This window comes from Saccopteryx leptura, chromosome 3, assembly GCF_036850995.1.
Source record: "Saccopteryx leptura isolate mSacLep1 chromosome 3, mSacLep1_pri_phased_curated, whole genome shotgun sequence".
Lineage (NCBI taxonomy): Eukaryota > Metazoa > Chordata > Mammalia > Chiroptera > Emballonuridae > Saccopteryx > Saccopteryx leptura.
This window is the reverse complement of record NC_089505.1, coordinates 87,105,094-87,121,088: the sequence shown is the minus strand read 5'-3', so window position 1 is coordinate 87,121,088 and position 15,995 is coordinate 87,105,094. Positions and strand designations below refer to the sequence as shown.

Below are 15,995 nucleotides of genomic sequence, written 5' to 3'. Positions count from 1 at the left end.
GCAAACCTGAAAGGCCCTGAGGGGTCTGGACCTGAGGGGGTGGGGTGTGACCAAGGCCACACTTGAACCAGGGAACCTCAGCAGTTCAGCTGGCCTCTCTGAGGTCCCCTTTCTGGGTCTGTCAGGTCCATAAGCAGGGATATTTCTTTGCTGCGCCAATGGGTCCCTGGCACTTAGGATACTGCCAAGCACATTAGTCAAGTGAGTCAATCTGTAAAATGGGCTGATTACAGAGCCACTGCCTAGGGTAGCCGTAAGGCTCAGACGGTGGCTCCATGCCAGGCTCCTGCTAGACACTCAGCAGGTAGGAGCTGTGCAAGTTTACCCTGACTCCTGGCCAGGGTGCATTCTAATCTCTGTCCCAGGGCTGGGGAGGCCTCGGGCACAGAAAGCACTTGCAGGGAGCCGCCGCTGATACAGATCTTTGGGCAGACTGGTTTTCCAGCTATGACTGGCAGAGCATGGTGCCTTGGGGGAAGGAGGTACACAGAGCCCCATCCTATCCTCCCCAGCCTTGAGGTTCAGGCCAGGGGTCCTGGCTGAGCCCGGGGCCTTCCTATAGCTTCCCAGAGAGCACGAGGTGGTTCCTGGGGGCCTGAGACCAATCTACAGGCGGTCGGGAGCTCTGTGGGATACCGGCTCCTCATGCTTCTTAGGCCCTGCTGGCTCCACACCACCGGCCACTCGTGCTGCTGGCCTTCCCAACCCAGGGTCTGAAACAACCCCAGCCAGCTCCTGTCAGCCTCTGTGCCTCCAGCTGAGGGATGGCTGGGAGAGGGTCCCCCTGGGCAGCAGGCCCCAAGGTTACTGTGGCAATTCCTTGGCCTCCGAGAGGATCTGCCCAATGGACTAGCACAGACTAGAGGCGGGGAGGATGAGTTGGTGCAGGGTGTTCCTGTGGTCTGAAGCCCTTTCTGACACCCCAGAGTACAGCCTGGCATTCACTGGGCCCTCCCTTGAGGTCGTCCAGCCATCCTGCTGCTCCACAGCTTGTCATTGCCATGGCCCAAAGCCACCCACAGCCTCCCTGGGTGGGATCAAGTTTCCTACTGGTAGGGCTGGGAGCCCTGCCTCCCTCAGCCATCCGCTGGGGAGAGCTGAGCCCTTGTGAATAATTCACAAGCTTCACAGTAGGCCGGAGGCTCACGAGAGAGCTGGGCAACACAGCCTCCAGAGCCGGGCTGCCTGGATCCCCTAACTGTGCCCTGTGGCCTAGGGCCCTTCCCCTCCCCAGCTCCCTGCCCTGGCATCCCCAGGCTTGGGGAGCAGGAGTCCCCACCCCCAAAGTAGGCCACTAGGTGGGTACTGGCCCACACCTCCCCTACTGGCAGTTCCCACCCCCCAATTCCCCGCCACCCCTCCCACCCAAGCCAAGTCTGGCAACCACACAAAAGTGCCTCCTTATCGGCCGGGACACATGCCACTGCCGCTGCAGGCATAGAGCCCATTGTCCACCTTCCTGAGATTCATAGTGGCTTCCGGGGCACTTGTAGCCCATCTGGCCAGGCCACCTGGCCAGAGTCGGCACTGGCCCAATCACAGCCAGCACCTGGTAGGGCCTGGGAGAGGTCGGGGTCCCCAAGGCCCCAAGCCCAAGAGGCTGTTGCATAGCACAGCCAGAGCCTAAGTAAGAAGGGGCTCCCAGGCCAGCCTGGGGCTCCCCAGCCTCTGGTCCAGGTCCTCACCGGCACCTCCAGGGCCAGGCTAGGAGCTCTCCCAGTCTACCGTTTGGGCTCAGTTGGCATTACCACCAGCCTGGGTTTTTGGGGCCCATTGTGTGTGAGGGGGAAGGCTGGCGGGCAGGTGCAAGAGGGTGGCCATAGGCCATCCCTCCCGTCTCAGGACCTCTGTGTCCTCTGTGTTAAGTGAGGGGATGGGACAGGAGCGTCAGAACCTCATCATCTCGGTGGGGGTGGGAGCATGTCACAGGTGCTACCCCCCTGCTGCTACCTGAGTTCGAGTCCGGGGGTGCTGAGGGCGCCAGTTCGGGAGCCTGCTCTCCAGTCTCTGGGGCCTCCCGCTCTAAATCCCACAGCCTTTGACTTGACCCAAATCCTAGCTGGTCCAGAAGCAGAGAATTCACATGAAAATGGTACCAAGAGAACCTGGCTAGGAAGAGACCCTCTGGTCCGGGAGGCACACCTGTTGGTTACCTGCTAACCAAACCAGGGAGCCCTTGCTCAGGGAGACGACTGCAGCCTGGCCTGGGGTCTTGGGGCTTCCCTACGTCCACACCAGTGTGCCTGGGCCTGACAGGCTGCCGGCCACCTGCCACGAGGCCCTGGGGCCAGGCCGGCCTCCTGCCTGCTCCCTGGTGGCCAGCGGCCCTGCAGGCACTCCCAGGAGGGAAGCTACTGGATGAAACTTGGTGGCTGCCACCCTGAGGCTGGTCCTCTGTCACCAGTTATGTCCTAGGCACCCACTCAGACTGACAAAGGTCATTGCCCAGAGCCTCATCTGTCAGGTCCCTGGAGCCACTGATGTCCCACGTCCTCAGACAGTGCCTGGGTGCTTTTCCTCAGGATTCTTGTCCCCCCCCCCCCACCCAGCTGCACCTAAGACCTAGCTCCCTCCCTCCCCCAGGCTTCCCTGGCTCCCCTGCCATGCATTGAGCCCTTCCTCAACATGCCCCCCACCCCCACCCTGGGGAGTCCCCAGCCCAGCCACTCAGGCCCAGGGCCCCTGGGGCTTTGGGAGCCCCACCCCTTGGTAGTGGGAATGGGCTGAGTGGCCACAGGAAATGCTCAACTGCTCTGTGGACAGCCTGGAGAGGGGATTGTGGGGCCGGAGGTGGGTGGGAATCTGAGTGGGCAGCCCTCTCTCTCCACTTCTGGATAATTGCCACGGCCCCTCCTCCGTGTCCTTCCTGACTAGGGGTCTAGGAGATGCTCTCCTGTCTTCACCCCGGCCCCTACCCCCACTCAGAACAGACCTGCAGATTAGCACAGGCCAGAGCTAGAGGGAGCCCACCACTGTGGGCTGGTAAGCTTCCTGGTGGGGAGCAAATGATCTTGGGATGAGTGCCCAGCCTCCCAGGGGCAGCTCTGTGCTGGGGACTGTCTGCTTGCAGGGCTCTGGGGCAAGTGGCAGTGGGCAGCCTGCCAGGGGACAGAACTCTCAGTTTGGGTAGGAGTCATCTCTGGCCTGGCCCTCCCCAGAAACGGCAGACTGCAAGCATCCCCAGAGTTCCGGCCAGCCCTCCCCAGAGGTCCCCCTGGAGGGGTGTCCTTACTCAGGGTGGTGCCCGATGAGAAGCCTCAGGGAGGGGAAGTCTCCTTTGGCGGCGGCATAGTGGACAGGCAGGGCACCCGTGTCTGTGGCCATGGTGGGGTCCCCCCCGCCATGACGCAGCAGCCAGTCCACCACCTCAGGGTGGCCGAAGCGGGCAGCCAGATGCAGGACTGTGGCACCGGAATTGTCTTTGTCCTGTGGAAGGAGAGCCTGTTAGTCCACTGGCCGTGGGGTCAGCTCTGTCCCTGGGCATCTAACTGGTCTCTTTGAACTTCGGCTCATAAGTGCCACCACCTAGCCATCCACTCTGGGCTGTCTGAGAATTGCAGGTCATGACTGTGACATGTCTATATAACATAGGCTTCCAGGACGTGGCACCCTTGTTATCCCAGCAGGAGCTCCAGCGTCTGGCCAAGACCCATGCTTGTTACCCAGGCTCATTCAGGGAAGACGTGAACGAGCCATTGGGAGTTGCTAGACCAAGAAGGGTGGGTTGTTGGGGCTGCACCAGGTTGGCATCGGGATCGCAGGAGCACCCTCCGCACCCAACCTTTGCTCCCAACCTCTCTCCCTCCTCAGGTGTCACTCAAGAAGGGGTCTCCAGATCGGTGCCCCTCCAACAACGCAATCTCAGTACAGAGAACTGCCCTGCCTCCCCCCACCCAGCAGGAAGACAGGCTGACTCCTTGCCCTGCCCTTTTCTTGCTCTTTGGGGCAGTGGGCAGGGACAGGGCAGCCAGCCAGTGGTGGCAGGTGCGGGCTTGAGGCAGCCCCTGGGAGCGGCTTAGGCAAGACTCCCCCTGAACCCCCCCAGAGGGAGAGGACAATAGTCTGGGCCCGGAAGTGCCAAATGTGCCCTCGTGAACATCCAGGTGTGTGTGTCCACTGAGGGAGGTGTTGGTGGGTGCTGTTTACAGGACCTGTGCGAGGGAGCAACCAGAGAGGACCCAGAGGTCCGGACCCAGAGCCCGGCTGGCCTGTCTGGGAGCGTGGGTTCTAGAACAGAACGAGCTCCCAGCGCCAGCATGTGGGACGATGGAGGTGAGAGCAGGGCGCTGGGCCCGGGCAGCAGTGAGGGGTAAGCAGTGTACTGGGGCCAGGAGAGTGAAGTCCCTCTGCCTGGGGAGGGCACTGTGGGGATATGTGTGGCTGAGGCAGCGTGAGGAGAGCCACTGAAGCTCCTGTAAGAAAGTGAAAGGCAGAGGGGGGCTGGAGGGGACGGAGCCCAGGGTAAGACTGACTGGAAGTCATAGAGGTTGTGGGGGTGGGCGGCAAGCTGACCAGCTGTGGGCCGCGGGGAGGGAGGCAGGGAGCACACGGCCCAGGAGGATGGCCCTGGTGCCTCTTTGTGTGCTGGAATGTCCAGGCAGGACCAGAAGGCGGGTTTAGTCTGTCCCCTGAGCCCAGGGGACACGGCTGGCGAGAGATGACCCAGGCAGGACCACGGTGAAGTATGCCCTGAGTTCAGCTCTTGCGAAAGGCCCTCACCTGGCCTTGGGGTTTGGGGGTCTGAAGCTACAGAGGGTCTTGTTGGCTCTGGCCTCTGGGTGGGGTTGGCAGGAGGAGGAGGAGCCCAGGCCGATGGGCTCTGGCCTGTCCCTGAACTTCCAACTGCTCTGTAGCCCTGGAAGCCTCCTGTGCTGTTGGCCTGCACCTTAAATCTGCTTATCTCCCCGGGCTGAGCAGGACAGGGCCGAGGTCATTGGCCCTCCCCACATACACACTTCCGCTCCCAGCACCCAGCCCGCTGGGGCTCAAGGGCGGGAGGCTTGATAAGCTGGGTACAAGGCCACCTGCTCTTCCACCTCCTCTGCAGTGGCCAGGGAGGCTTCCGGCCAAGGCCGGACACCAGGATCAGGGAGGCATGCCACCTCCCAACAGAAGGGGCATGGACCATGTGCCAGGAGCTCTGATAACAGAGCCAGCCAGGAGATAAGGGGCCCGGCCATCTCCCAGGAAGGGTGGAAGGGAGGCTTCCCACCCTGAGGGCAGTAGGAAGGGCAGAGGTGTGGCCTCTCCTAAGGCACAGCCGGTCAGTTCAGATGCTCCTGCCTCTTCCTCCACATCCTGTGAACCTGCTGGTCTTGCTGAGTGGTCTGGTTCCTCCCTCCACTGGCTTTCCCTAACCACCAGAATATCTTCCAAATTCCTAATTCCAGCCTCTGAGGCCCTCTAGGACTGGGCCCTGCTGGCTGCTCCCACCCTCAGCCCACCCCAAACACCCACCTTTTTGCTGCTTCCTCTATGGCACAAGGCTTCGTGTGCCTCGGGGCTTGGCACTTGTTCCCTGTGCTTGGCACTGCCTGCTCATCCCTGGGCCACTTCCTTCTCATTAGTGAAGACTCCCCTTGGAGGTCACTCCTGAGAGGGGCCTTCCCTGGCCACCTCGCCCAAGCAGCTCCCTGACATTCCCCATTGCATGGCCCCGCAGTACCCGATGGTACCTGGTTTCTGCTTTAGCCTGTGGGTTTACTGTCTGTTGCCCAGATGGACGGGCAGCCCCCCGGAGGGCAGGGGTGCTCCTGAGTCCCCAGGCCTAGTGCCTGCTGGGCACTCTATTTCCAGCAGGAGAGTTACACCTGAGGAGGGCCGCCTCCCCCTCCAGCTCGGGAGGGGCCAGGCTTACACCAGCCTGAGGTACACTGACACCAGATGGGGTCCCAGGGCAGGAAGACTCAGGCTAGGCTTGAGAAGCAGCTTGGAGCTAGGAGGCCAGACAGGCTGGTGTCTGTGGGTCAGCTCATGTCCTGGGGAGGCCCCCGTTTACCAGGTCCACCATCCTCTCCCCATGTCCTAGCCTTGGGGACACCTGCATTTCAGCCTGACCCTGGAGGGCATGGGCTTCTAATTCTGTGTCCAGGACCTTAGTGCCCCTGCCCACTCTCCAGGACTCCCTGGATCAGTGCTTTGCCCCACACTCCTCTGTCCCCCATCAGCTACCCAGTGGCCAGGATTTGATGGGGCATCTGCCTGGGTACTTACTCTAAACCCAGGAACCTCCCTCTCCCCAAGCCCTCTGGAAGGAGCTCCAAAGCAGGTTCAGTTAGAAGGTATCCAACCCCACCTACTAGAGCCTCTTGAATTACGGGGTGGGGGGTTCCAGGCCAGAACTCTCTCTTGGGGAGGAACCCCTGGGCAGCCAGAGAACGACGAGGACCCACCTGCACTCTGCAGTCGCCCTGCGAGAGCAGCCACTGCAGGCAGGAGAGGTGGCCAGTGGCAGCGGCGTCGTGGGCCGGGGTGGCACCGTTTCGCGCACGGGCTGCGGCGGGTAGGGCGGCCTCCTCCACCAGGAAGCGCAGACAGTGCAGCTTGCCGGCGCGGGCCGCGTGGTGCACCGGCAGCGCGTCTAGCGGGTCGCGCAGCGAGGGCCCCAGCTGGCCAGCAGCTTGCAGGGACTTCAGAACGTCCAGGTCGCCCTCCCGCGCCGCCTGCAGCGCCTGCTCCAGGGCCATCGTGACGCCTGCTGCGCCGCGCCGCGCCCCCAGCTCAGCGCTCTCCCCGGGGCGCCATGCGCAAGCCCTTGAGCACCCGGAGAGTCCGCGGCGCGGCCGTCGGGGCCCTGAGGGTTAGGAGGCGGAGCGGCTGCCGGCCCGGCCTCCGCTCCGCACTACCTTGCTCGCTCCGCTCCGCCTCCGCTGCGCTCTGGGCGCGGGCCCTCGCGGCTCCGGTCTTAAGCCTCAGGCGCGTCCCCCGCGCCGCCTCCGCCCCGCCCAGCCTGCCCCGCGCCCCGCCCCGCAGGCTGGACTGCCTCTCCCAGGAGACAGGGGGCCAAGGCTTTACTCCTCCTGGTCCATCGGAGGAACTGTCCTGGGTTGGGTTTTGAGTGGCAAAAGGGGTGTTCCAGGCAGGGGGACTGCAAGGGTAGAGACCCGAGGCAGGAGCAGGCCTCCGTTACCCCAGGGGCTCTGGGGTCTAGGCCCCAGTGGTTGCAACGGGTGCTGGGCGCTCAGCCCTCCTGAGCCAACCAGCCCCCACTAACTGCTCTCAGAGCCTCCAGCAGGGAAGGGTGAGGGAGGGAGGGAGGAAAGGACGGAAGCGCTCGGCGCGCTCAGGCGTCTGGATCTAGAGGGGTGGGCTCAGAGCTGCTGCCCGGAGTGCGGGGAGTTGACCCTGAGCTTAAGGGCCCGGGACGGCCAAATGGAGAGACAAGAGAGCGGGGTGCACGGGCTGAGGGCAGAGGAGGGGCGCTAGGCCCCCTCCCAGAGGACGTGGGAAGGTCCCGGGAGGGTAGCTGGTCAGGAGAGCACGAGTGGGACACACCACCCTGCCTGCGTGGCCAGAACGTCTTCCTGAGAGCTGGGGGAGGCACCGCCCGCTGGACACACGGCAGCGCTGCCGGAAGGTGGAGGCTGCGTAGCTTTGGGAGCGCAGTCAGCACATCCTGTGACTTTGAAACAGTTTGTGCCCTGCCTTTCCTCCACACCCCCGCTTCCTCACCCAGTGGGGGTCTGGCCCGCGGCTGTTTCACCCAGCGCCTAGCCAGCTGGCACCGGGCAGCGCTCGGCCAAGTGGTGTCGAGGGAAGCTGCCTCCAGGGAGAGTGGAAGTACTAGCGTGGGATTCTGCGGCTGCCGCCGATACCATTCCCCGGGGCTGCCACCTGGTGGCGCTGTGTGGGATCGCCTTCGGAGCTCCAAGGTGCCGGTGTGCCTGGTGGGGTGGTTTCCAGGGACTTCTACTTGACCAGACTAGCCTTACTCCCTCCATGGGACCTGTGACTAGTTTGGTCTGCAGACAAGGGGAGGGAGGCGTCTTATCCTAGTAACCTCCGTGCTTCGGCTGGTTCTTGGTGTCCACCGAAGCTGCAGGCACTCTGAAGCCTGAGAGTGGTGGAGGGCTGCAGGGACACAGAGCTGGAATGGCTTGTCTCTGCCGCCCCTCCCGCGTTCCTCCTCCATGACGAAAATCATGGCCTGCAATTCACGTCCTTCACTCTCAGACCCTGAACACCCTCGTGTACCACATGGTTTTGTCATCCTGGGAGCTGGGTCTAACTGATGGGCTGCTGCTCTGGAGTTTGACAAAGCCAAGACACCCCCGAGCCCCTCCCTCGCCGAATGAACCGCCTCCAGGAAAGTCGTGTGTGAGCACCCACCCCTGCCCATCCATCTTCTCAGAGTCCTTTAAGGACAACGCTCCGACTTGGGCTGAAATCCAGGCCTCCTCTGTTCTCCCTGGGCTCGCGCTGACCCACCGGGTCCTCCCCAGCGGCCGGGGGGAGCCCACACCAACAAGAACACGTGGATGGAGGTCCTGCCACTTGCCAGGCATGATGCCAAGCTTCCCGCACACACTTAATCCCCACAGGGACGTCATGAGACAGTGACAACCACTATCCCGGTTTTACAGCTGGGGAAATTGAGGCACAGAGAAGTGTTGTTGTTTTTTTCCCCTTGTTTGTTTGTTTTAACGTATCTTGCCTGAGATGACACAGATGGGAAGGGGCAGAGCTCACTCTGGCTGACCCTGCTGTGCCCTTCTTCCCTCTGCACCCGATGTGCCCTTTGCCCACTGCACCCCCACTGCCTCCCACCCTCTGGATGTCAGCTTAGTGCTCCCCCTCCTCCCCTGATGCAGCCTCTCCTCCCGCTGCTGGGCTCAGACCATCCACTAGGCACGTGGAAAGTGCCTGTCCAGACCTCTTCCCACACCCCAAGGCAGAAGCCAGTGGCGGTGTGCTCCCCACTGCACCCCAGGTGGCCCCAACTTCCCTAAAGTCTGAACCCGCTCAGCTTGCACACTCAGACTTACCTAAGTTCCCTAGATTATAAACGACTCTTTCCTTCTGGTAACCAGAATCCCCCCCCCCATCCTTTGGTGGAAATCAATGGTGTGTTATCTGGTCACAGTCCTTTATGGCAATGGTAGAATGGAGGAGAGACAAAAAAATCTGGGGTAACTGGCACTGAAAAGGGAATTTGACCCCCCTCAGGTCTTTGTATGGTGGTCCACAGGCGTGGAGGGGGTGTTCTAGGAGGAACATTCCTCCCCAGCCCCTTGCCCCAGGAGCAGCTAACTCTAACTATCAGGGACTCGCAGCAAGGACGTAGAGGTCGGTGCAGGATGGGCTTGTGAGCACCGAACTGAGTGAGCGGGCCAGTGTGGCTGCGGTGAGGTGGGGTGACATGCGGAACATCAGCGGTTGATCCGCAAAGCCCTTTTCTGAGCCCCTCTAGAAACCTGGGCTCAAAGATGTAAGGGGGATAGAGGCTCAAGCACCCCCAGATCCTGCCAGTCCAAAGGTATTGAATGATTTATTCTCATTGAACTCTTATGGGGGTTAACAGAGGTGAGGGCCAAAAGCACTTGGTGCACAGTACATGTTCCATAAATGGTGGCCAGTTGGCCCTTTGCGTGCTAGACAGGTCCCGGTGGCTGGAGCTCCCTCTCGCTCAGTCCAGCGAGTATGCTGTTTTTCTCGGGCTCTGCTGGGGGCGCACGTGGAGGACTTGGGGCGGGCGGCGGGGATCTGGTGACAGGGTGGGGGCACGTCCAGCACCTTGGACAGTGCCTGGTTTGCTCCACCCCGGGGTGCTTTCTGCGGGCTCTGGATGGGCCTGCGGGTCAGTCCGCAGTGCGGTCCGCCGTGGTGGCCGTTGCCCCGCCAGCCGGTTGGGGGAGGGCGGCCTCGAGCAGATGGGCGGGGGACGCCCAGCTAGTTTGCTGCAGCAACCGCCACGCGGCGAGAAGGCGGGCCCGGCGGCGTCCGCTGGGGCCAAAGCCGGCATCAGGGAGCCGGCACCCAAGACCTCCCCGCCCAGCGCGACACGTGAGCTCCGCTTGGTCTGTGGGTGGGAACCGAGGGAGCGCCAGTTGAAATGAAAATGAGCTCCGAGGGCTCTTGGGTTGCCTGGTCTCCGCTGGGCCTCAGTTTCCCCATTCAAAACCGAAGGCGGGGAGCCAGATGATCTCTAGCTCAGGAGAGCTGCTGGAGGAGTCTGGAGTCCGCAGCGCTCTGGACAGGCAGTCCGGCGATCAGGACCGGGCCGGCCTCGGCCAGTCTCGGCGGCCAGGGCATGGGCAAGTTGCACACCTCTCTCCCGCCTCTCTCCCTCCTGCTCAACCCCTTCTCCGCAGAGCAACTGGTGGGGCGAGTCCCTCCGGTAGTAGAAACCCGCAGGGGAGCTCCCGAAGTCCTAGGCCTCGGGTGTCCGGCCGCCACCGGGTCCCCTGCCCCAGGCTAAGGCGGGGCTCGGAGGAAGTGCTGAGCGGAATGAATGAAGAGGGCGGAGCTGGACAAGGAAGGACCGCAGTCGGAGCGGGCGAGGCCTGGCCCGGCCACATCCACGCTCCCCTGCCCGCCCAGTCCTGGCATGGACGGCTGAGATGGCGCCCACACACCACGGCAGGGGGAGTGTGGTCCCCCGGGCCCGCGACCCTGCCGCAGATGAGACGCGAAGGGCTGGGGCGAGATCCCTGGGGCTCGAGCCGTCCTCCTTCCTGTCCCCCCACGTCACCCCAGGCAGGAACAAAGGCGGGAGGTGGGACCCGCGGGCGGCCCGACTCCGCGGGGCGGGATGGGTAGGGCGGGGCGGCGACACCGCCTCCTTAAAGCCGGGCTGCGGGCGTGGCGCTCTCCACTGGCGCCGGCTCTGGCTGCGCACTCTGGGGGCCGTTCTGCGGGTCACGGTCTCCGCTCCCTGTCGAGGCGCGCACAGGTCTCCCTGGCGCCAGGCCCGCAGCGGCGCCGCGCCCCCGCTGAGCATGGGACTGCCTAGGAGGACCGGGAACCCGGCGGAGCTGCGTAAGGTAGGAGCCAGGGACTGAGGACTGGGGTGTGGGGGCAAAGCCTGTGACTCGTAACTGTGACCTCCACGCCGCCCGCAGAGCCTGAAGCCGCTGCTGGAGAAGCGCCGCCGTGCGCGCATCAACGAGAGCCTAAGGCAGCTCAAAGGGCTCATCCTGCCGCTGCTGGGCAGGGAGGTGAGTGCGGGGCGCCGGGCCCGGCGTGGGCGCCCTGCGGCGCGGCGTGAGGAGGGAGGAAGGGGAGGAAGAAAGAAGGGAAGGCTGAAGTGCCTCTGCCCCAGGGACAAGCGAGGGGGCTCCGCGGCGCCCAAGGCCAAGCCCGGGTGGGGCTGGTCGACCCTCCGCGGGCCTTGGAGCGCGCGGCACCCAGCTCCTGGCAAGAGCGCGGTGCTCGGGCAGCCTGCCGGAGATCGGTCTTGATTGTCCGCTTCTCTGTCACTCTCCCTGGTGGCCGGTCGCAGAGCTCCGGCTACTCGAAGCTGGAGAAGGCGGACATCCTGGAAATGACCGTGCGCTTCCTGCAGGAGCTGCCTGCCTCCTCTGGCCTGGCGGCAACCCCCAGTGAGTAGCCCGGTCCCAGCGCCCCGCGCCCCGCGTCTCACCCCGCGTCTCGCCCAGCGTCTCACGTGCCTCTCCTCCCGCAGCGCCCTCGGACAGCTACCGCGAGGGCTACCAGGCCTGTCTGGCGCGCCTGACCTGCGTGCTGCCCGCCTGCCGCGTGCTGGAGCCCGCCCTGAGCGCTCGCCTGCTGGAGCACTTGCGGCGGAGGGCGGCTGGCGCCACCCTCGACGGCGGGCGCGCTGGGGACTCCTGCGGCCCACCCTCGCCCTCCCCGCCAGCGGCCCCTGTGCCCTCGCCACCTGCGCCTGCCGACGGCCCCGGCCTCTGGCGGCCCTGGTAGCCCCTGGCGATCTACGACCCCGCTGAGCACCCCTGGGGACTGAGGAAGCTCTTGGTGGCAGCTTCTGTTTCCACCAGAGGGATCAGTGCATCACCTGTAGCAAGGCCAGAGACGGAGGTCTGATCTGTGCGGCAGGCTGAAGGCTCCAGGAACTTAGCTCTAGGAAATGAAGGGGGAGGCCCTGCTTCAACCCCACCTTGGGGCTGTTCCGGCTGGAGGAGAAGGGACAGGTGACTGCCAGGGAGGAGGAAGCCCCCTACCCTGGCTGGTGGAAGTCGCTCTAGGCCTGGGCCAGTCCCTGCTGCCCAGGCATCCAAACCCCTGTCCTAACACTGGTGCCAGCCCAAGGGCTGGACCAGGAGCTCCCCTGAGCCAGGTGAAGCATCTGCTCTGACTGGTCACTGCCCTCCCAGCCCTGCTTGGGCCTGCCTCCTTGCCATTCTGCTTGGGAACCTCTGGGCAGTCAAAAGCAATGCCCCGAGGGGCTCTGCTGGCGGGAGCCTTCCTGGGCTCTGCTGTCCAAAGCTGACAGTGATAGGAACTGAATGCAGCCAGGGCTCTGTGCTGTTAGGGCTGGGCGCTTTGCTAGGTGGGCCTGGGGAGGATTGATTTCTCCAAGCATTAATTTAACCTGGTTTATGTGCCAGGTGTGAGGAGAGGGTGGGACAAGAATCAAGGTGCCCTGTAGCCCTAAGGAGGCCCAGCCCGGAGACAGTGCCAAGGGGAGTTGAGCAGGGCCATGTCACATGTCACAGAGCCTCAGAAATTCACTGGATGATAGCTGGTTAAGGACCAGGAAACACCTTTCCTCATTCTCTTTTGCCAACTACTGCCTGCTGCTCTTCAGGATTGGTTACTGGAAGCAACTTGTTCTTAAGACTTTTCTTTCTTCCCGTGGAAGTCAGGAGAGCCTGTGCAGGCTCAGGGAGGGGCCCACAGAGCCCAGGAGTGGTTGCCCAAGACAAGGCGGGAGCCCCACTGTCAGTCGTGTGCCCACCATTTCATGAGGATTCACTGAGCATCCTTGCGAAGGCGGAAGTCCTCCTCCCAGTGCCTAGTCCAACAGCCCGTGTGCCGGACCAGGGCACTGGAGGCAAGAAGACAGAGCTGACCGTGGGGGGAGGGTGACAGTAAACCTGTGAGGACTTCGGCACTGATTTGGATGGCACAGCGTGGGAAGCTGTTGGGGTCATTGAAGAAGTCACTGCTAAGACAACAGGGTGAGCCCCCAGCAAGGTGTCCTGTCCTACCCTCCTCTCTGGGCCCAGCTGGCTGGACTGTAAGCTCATGGAGGGCAGGACTGGGGCTGAGTGCACCTCTGTGTCCCCAAGGCACAGGGTACACAGTAGGTGCTCAATAAACACGGTGAGCTCCTGAACAGATGATGTGACCAGACATGATGTACTGAACTCTGGGCAGTGTGATTTTTGCCTCAGCTCCCACCCCAGGGTCCCTAATGTCACTTTGAATATTGGCTCCCCTAGGCCTCTGTTCCCGGAGAAAAAGTGGGACGGGTGTGGGAAGCAGGGAAGGCGGTTTCTCACTTGTTCCCGAGAGAATGCATGAAGGCAGGGACTGCTCTGCTGAGCTGTCAGGAAAGGGGAGAAGGGGCAGGTCCCCCACAGCCCGCACCCACCAGTGAGTTGGAGGTTTCCTCCCAGGGTCCAGGAGTGCACATCCAGCATCATACACTGGGCTGACGCCTTGTCCTTCTAAGTAGAAACTTTCAACACAGGTTTAAACTCTGAAGGAACTGACCAGCCAGAGGCCCCTCTCCTCCTTCCAGCCCCAGCTGGATTCCTGGCCCTGTGATTCTCTTTGACTTGACCTCCACCTAGTGATAATGCAAGCAGTCAGGGAGGAGGCGTGGGGACAGGCCAGTGACTCACAGGGTCAGGTGTCCCGAGGCACCAGAGCTGGGCAGCCCGCCAGCCCTGTAGGAAGCAGAGGTAGGCTCAGATGGGTGAGGTTCTGGGCCCCGAGGTGAGGAGCCCACTTCCCAGCAGGGACGTGCAGAAGCTTCCCAGAAGGCCTTGGCCGGCACTCAGACTGGGCTTGTGAAATAGGGAAGCCACCATCCTCCACCATGGGTCCCTGCAGACACCTGCCTCCCCCTGGTAGCTCCCCTGGGATTCCCAGGACCCTGCTTGAGGCCACCGGTGAGCACAGGGCCTTTCAGGCTTTTTCTGTGTGGGAGGGAGGCTACCTCACTCAGGAGGAGCGTGTCATGATACTTAACAAGGCCCACATCATGCCCAATGCCTGGTTCCGGGGATGCCCTGTCTGTGACGGTTCCGTGACCAACTCTGTTTGGTTATCATGCTTGGTTGGAGAAAAGGGCCCCATGTTCCTCATAAACCAGCGGGTGAAATGATCCCTTGACCCAAGGACAGCCAGATCACTGAGCTGTCTGGGAGACTCAGGCTGGAGCCAGGCCCCACCCAGCCTCTGGCACCAGTTAATACGGAGAGGTCAAATCTCCTTTCCCTGAGCCAGAATCAAGAGCGGGTTGCCAAGGAGAGCGCCTCCAATAAACATTTACAAATTGCTCTGCTCTGCCCAGGAAGCCCAGACTCTGTGGCTGAGTCTGTCACTCATTTACCTGGCACAGGAGCATAATGAGCGTGTGGGAAAACGGCGGCTCTGCAGGACTCCACTGCACTTTGGGGGGACCACCCTGGAGCTGGTGGCGGGATAGATAGAAGGGCCTTCCCCATCACCGGCAGCCACCTCCTACTTGAAACATCAAGGCCAGATTCACTTTTGAAAAACACACCCGGTGGCTCTCGCTGGTCCCCCCCCCGTGGTGTTTTTTTCTTGGCTTTACTTTTTGTTTGAGCCCCGAACCCATGTGACCCTGTCTCTGGGGTGCCGACAGTGTGAGTACTTCTGCAGCCAGCCAGGTGGCGGCCCTGCAGAGCTGCCTGGGCACGCAATGTGGGGGAGAAAGCCACCGCCCACTGAGGGTTCCCAGTGAGCAATGAGTTTCGCTCTGGGTTTTGAGAGGCCTTGGCAAAGCCCCAGGCGCTTAAAGCAGCTGTAATAAAGCTTTGCAAGGTTTCAGGGGGCGTGAGAAAGGCACCACCAGGCCCGCCCTACGTGGACCTGCGGTGTCCTGTCACCAGAGATCCACTGGGGGGCAGCAGGGAGCAGGAACAAGGGACTGTTCACAGGACCCCTGCTTGTGAAGGAGGGATTCCCTGGCCTGGCAGCCAAGGAGAAAGACTCCAAGCTGGTTCGGTGACTCTTGCTGGTTCTGTAGTGAATGGTGGGCAGGAGAGCCACCTGGTTTCGTGTTCAGTATGTTAAAACCTAGAGGTAGGCCCAGGTTTAGCAGGGACTACATTTTGGCTCTCTGTAAGAAAACTAATATGAAAGTAAACTTATTCAGGACAAAAATATAAGTCCCATCAAACCACAGGTGTTTGCAGACTGGCGCCCCACCCTTCTGGGTTCTCTTTAAGCAATTTACCACACACACACACACACACACACACACACACACACACACACACACACACGTTTCCTGGTGACAGCCGGGTTTCCCCTCAGCCCCCCGAACATTCTGCCGCTCTATGCCCTTGCTCCGTAAGCAGCCCTGAGCTTAAACCACATCATGAGAAGATACAAATTTTTACAAACATTGTCGTCATTTATGGCCATCTCTCCCTTGCCCCTTCGCACCTCTCTGGGAAGCTCGTGGTGAAATGCAGGTCCCCAGGTCCCACCTCCTGGGTTCTGGTTTCCTGCGTCTGCGCGTGGACAGCCTCATCTCCCACTGTGGGCCAGGTTAATCTGTTGCAGTGAAGTCCCCTCATCTGAGAATGGTGGGGCCAGGGGCTGGGGTTAGTGTTCACTGGGGACACAGTTCTGGTTTTGCAAGATAAGAAGGACTCTGGAGATGAGCGGCGGTGAGGGTGGTACAACACTGTCAATGTGCTGAACTGCAGGCGCTGGGGGAGAGGCGAGGCGGTGTTGAGGGGAACACGGGGGTAGGGGGGAGATATATTCGGTGAGACACTTGAATCTATGTAAACACAATAAATTAAAATCAACAAAAGTTGAAAAAAATAGTTAGATGGTAAACTTTATGTGTTTTATACCACCAAAAAAAA

At 61.8% G+C, this 15,995-nt stretch overlaps 2 protein-coding genes across 6 annotated transcripts in view; one reads left to right on the top strand and one right to left on the bottom strand.

Annotated features, from left to right (window-relative positions):
• Nucleotides 1-6,864, bottom strand: part of ESPN (espin) — a 31,546-nt gene extending 24,682 nt beyond the window's left edge. For all 5 annotated transcript variants that reach the window (XM_066374910.1, XM_066374911.1, XM_066374913.1 and 2 more), the window contains exons 1-2: nt 6,393-6,864; nt 3,233-3,426 (exon numbers count right to left, since the gene is read on the bottom strand). In XM_066374910.1, coding sequence (XP_066231007.1) covers nt 3,233-3,426; nt 6,393-6,686 — 488 coding nt within the window. In that variant the 5' untranslated portion in view covers nt 6,687-6,864. The remainder of the gene's footprint in view (nt 1-3,232; nt 3,427-6,392) is intronic.
• A 3,865-nt stretch (nt 6,865-10,729) lies between these two features.
• HES2 (hes family bHLH transcription factor 2) lies at nt 10,730-13,263 on the top strand. Its single transcript, XM_066374905.1, has 4 exons — nt 10,730-10,982; nt 11,061-11,156; nt 11,441-11,540; nt 11,624-13,263. Exons 1-4 carry the CDS (start codon nt 10,938-10,940, stop codon nt 11,878-11,880), a joined length of 498 nt encoding a protein of 165 aa, XP_066231002.1. The 5' UTR covers nt 10,730-10,937; the 3' UTR covers nt 11,881-13,263.
• The last annotated feature ends 2,732 nt before the right edge of the window (nt 13,264-15,995 follow it).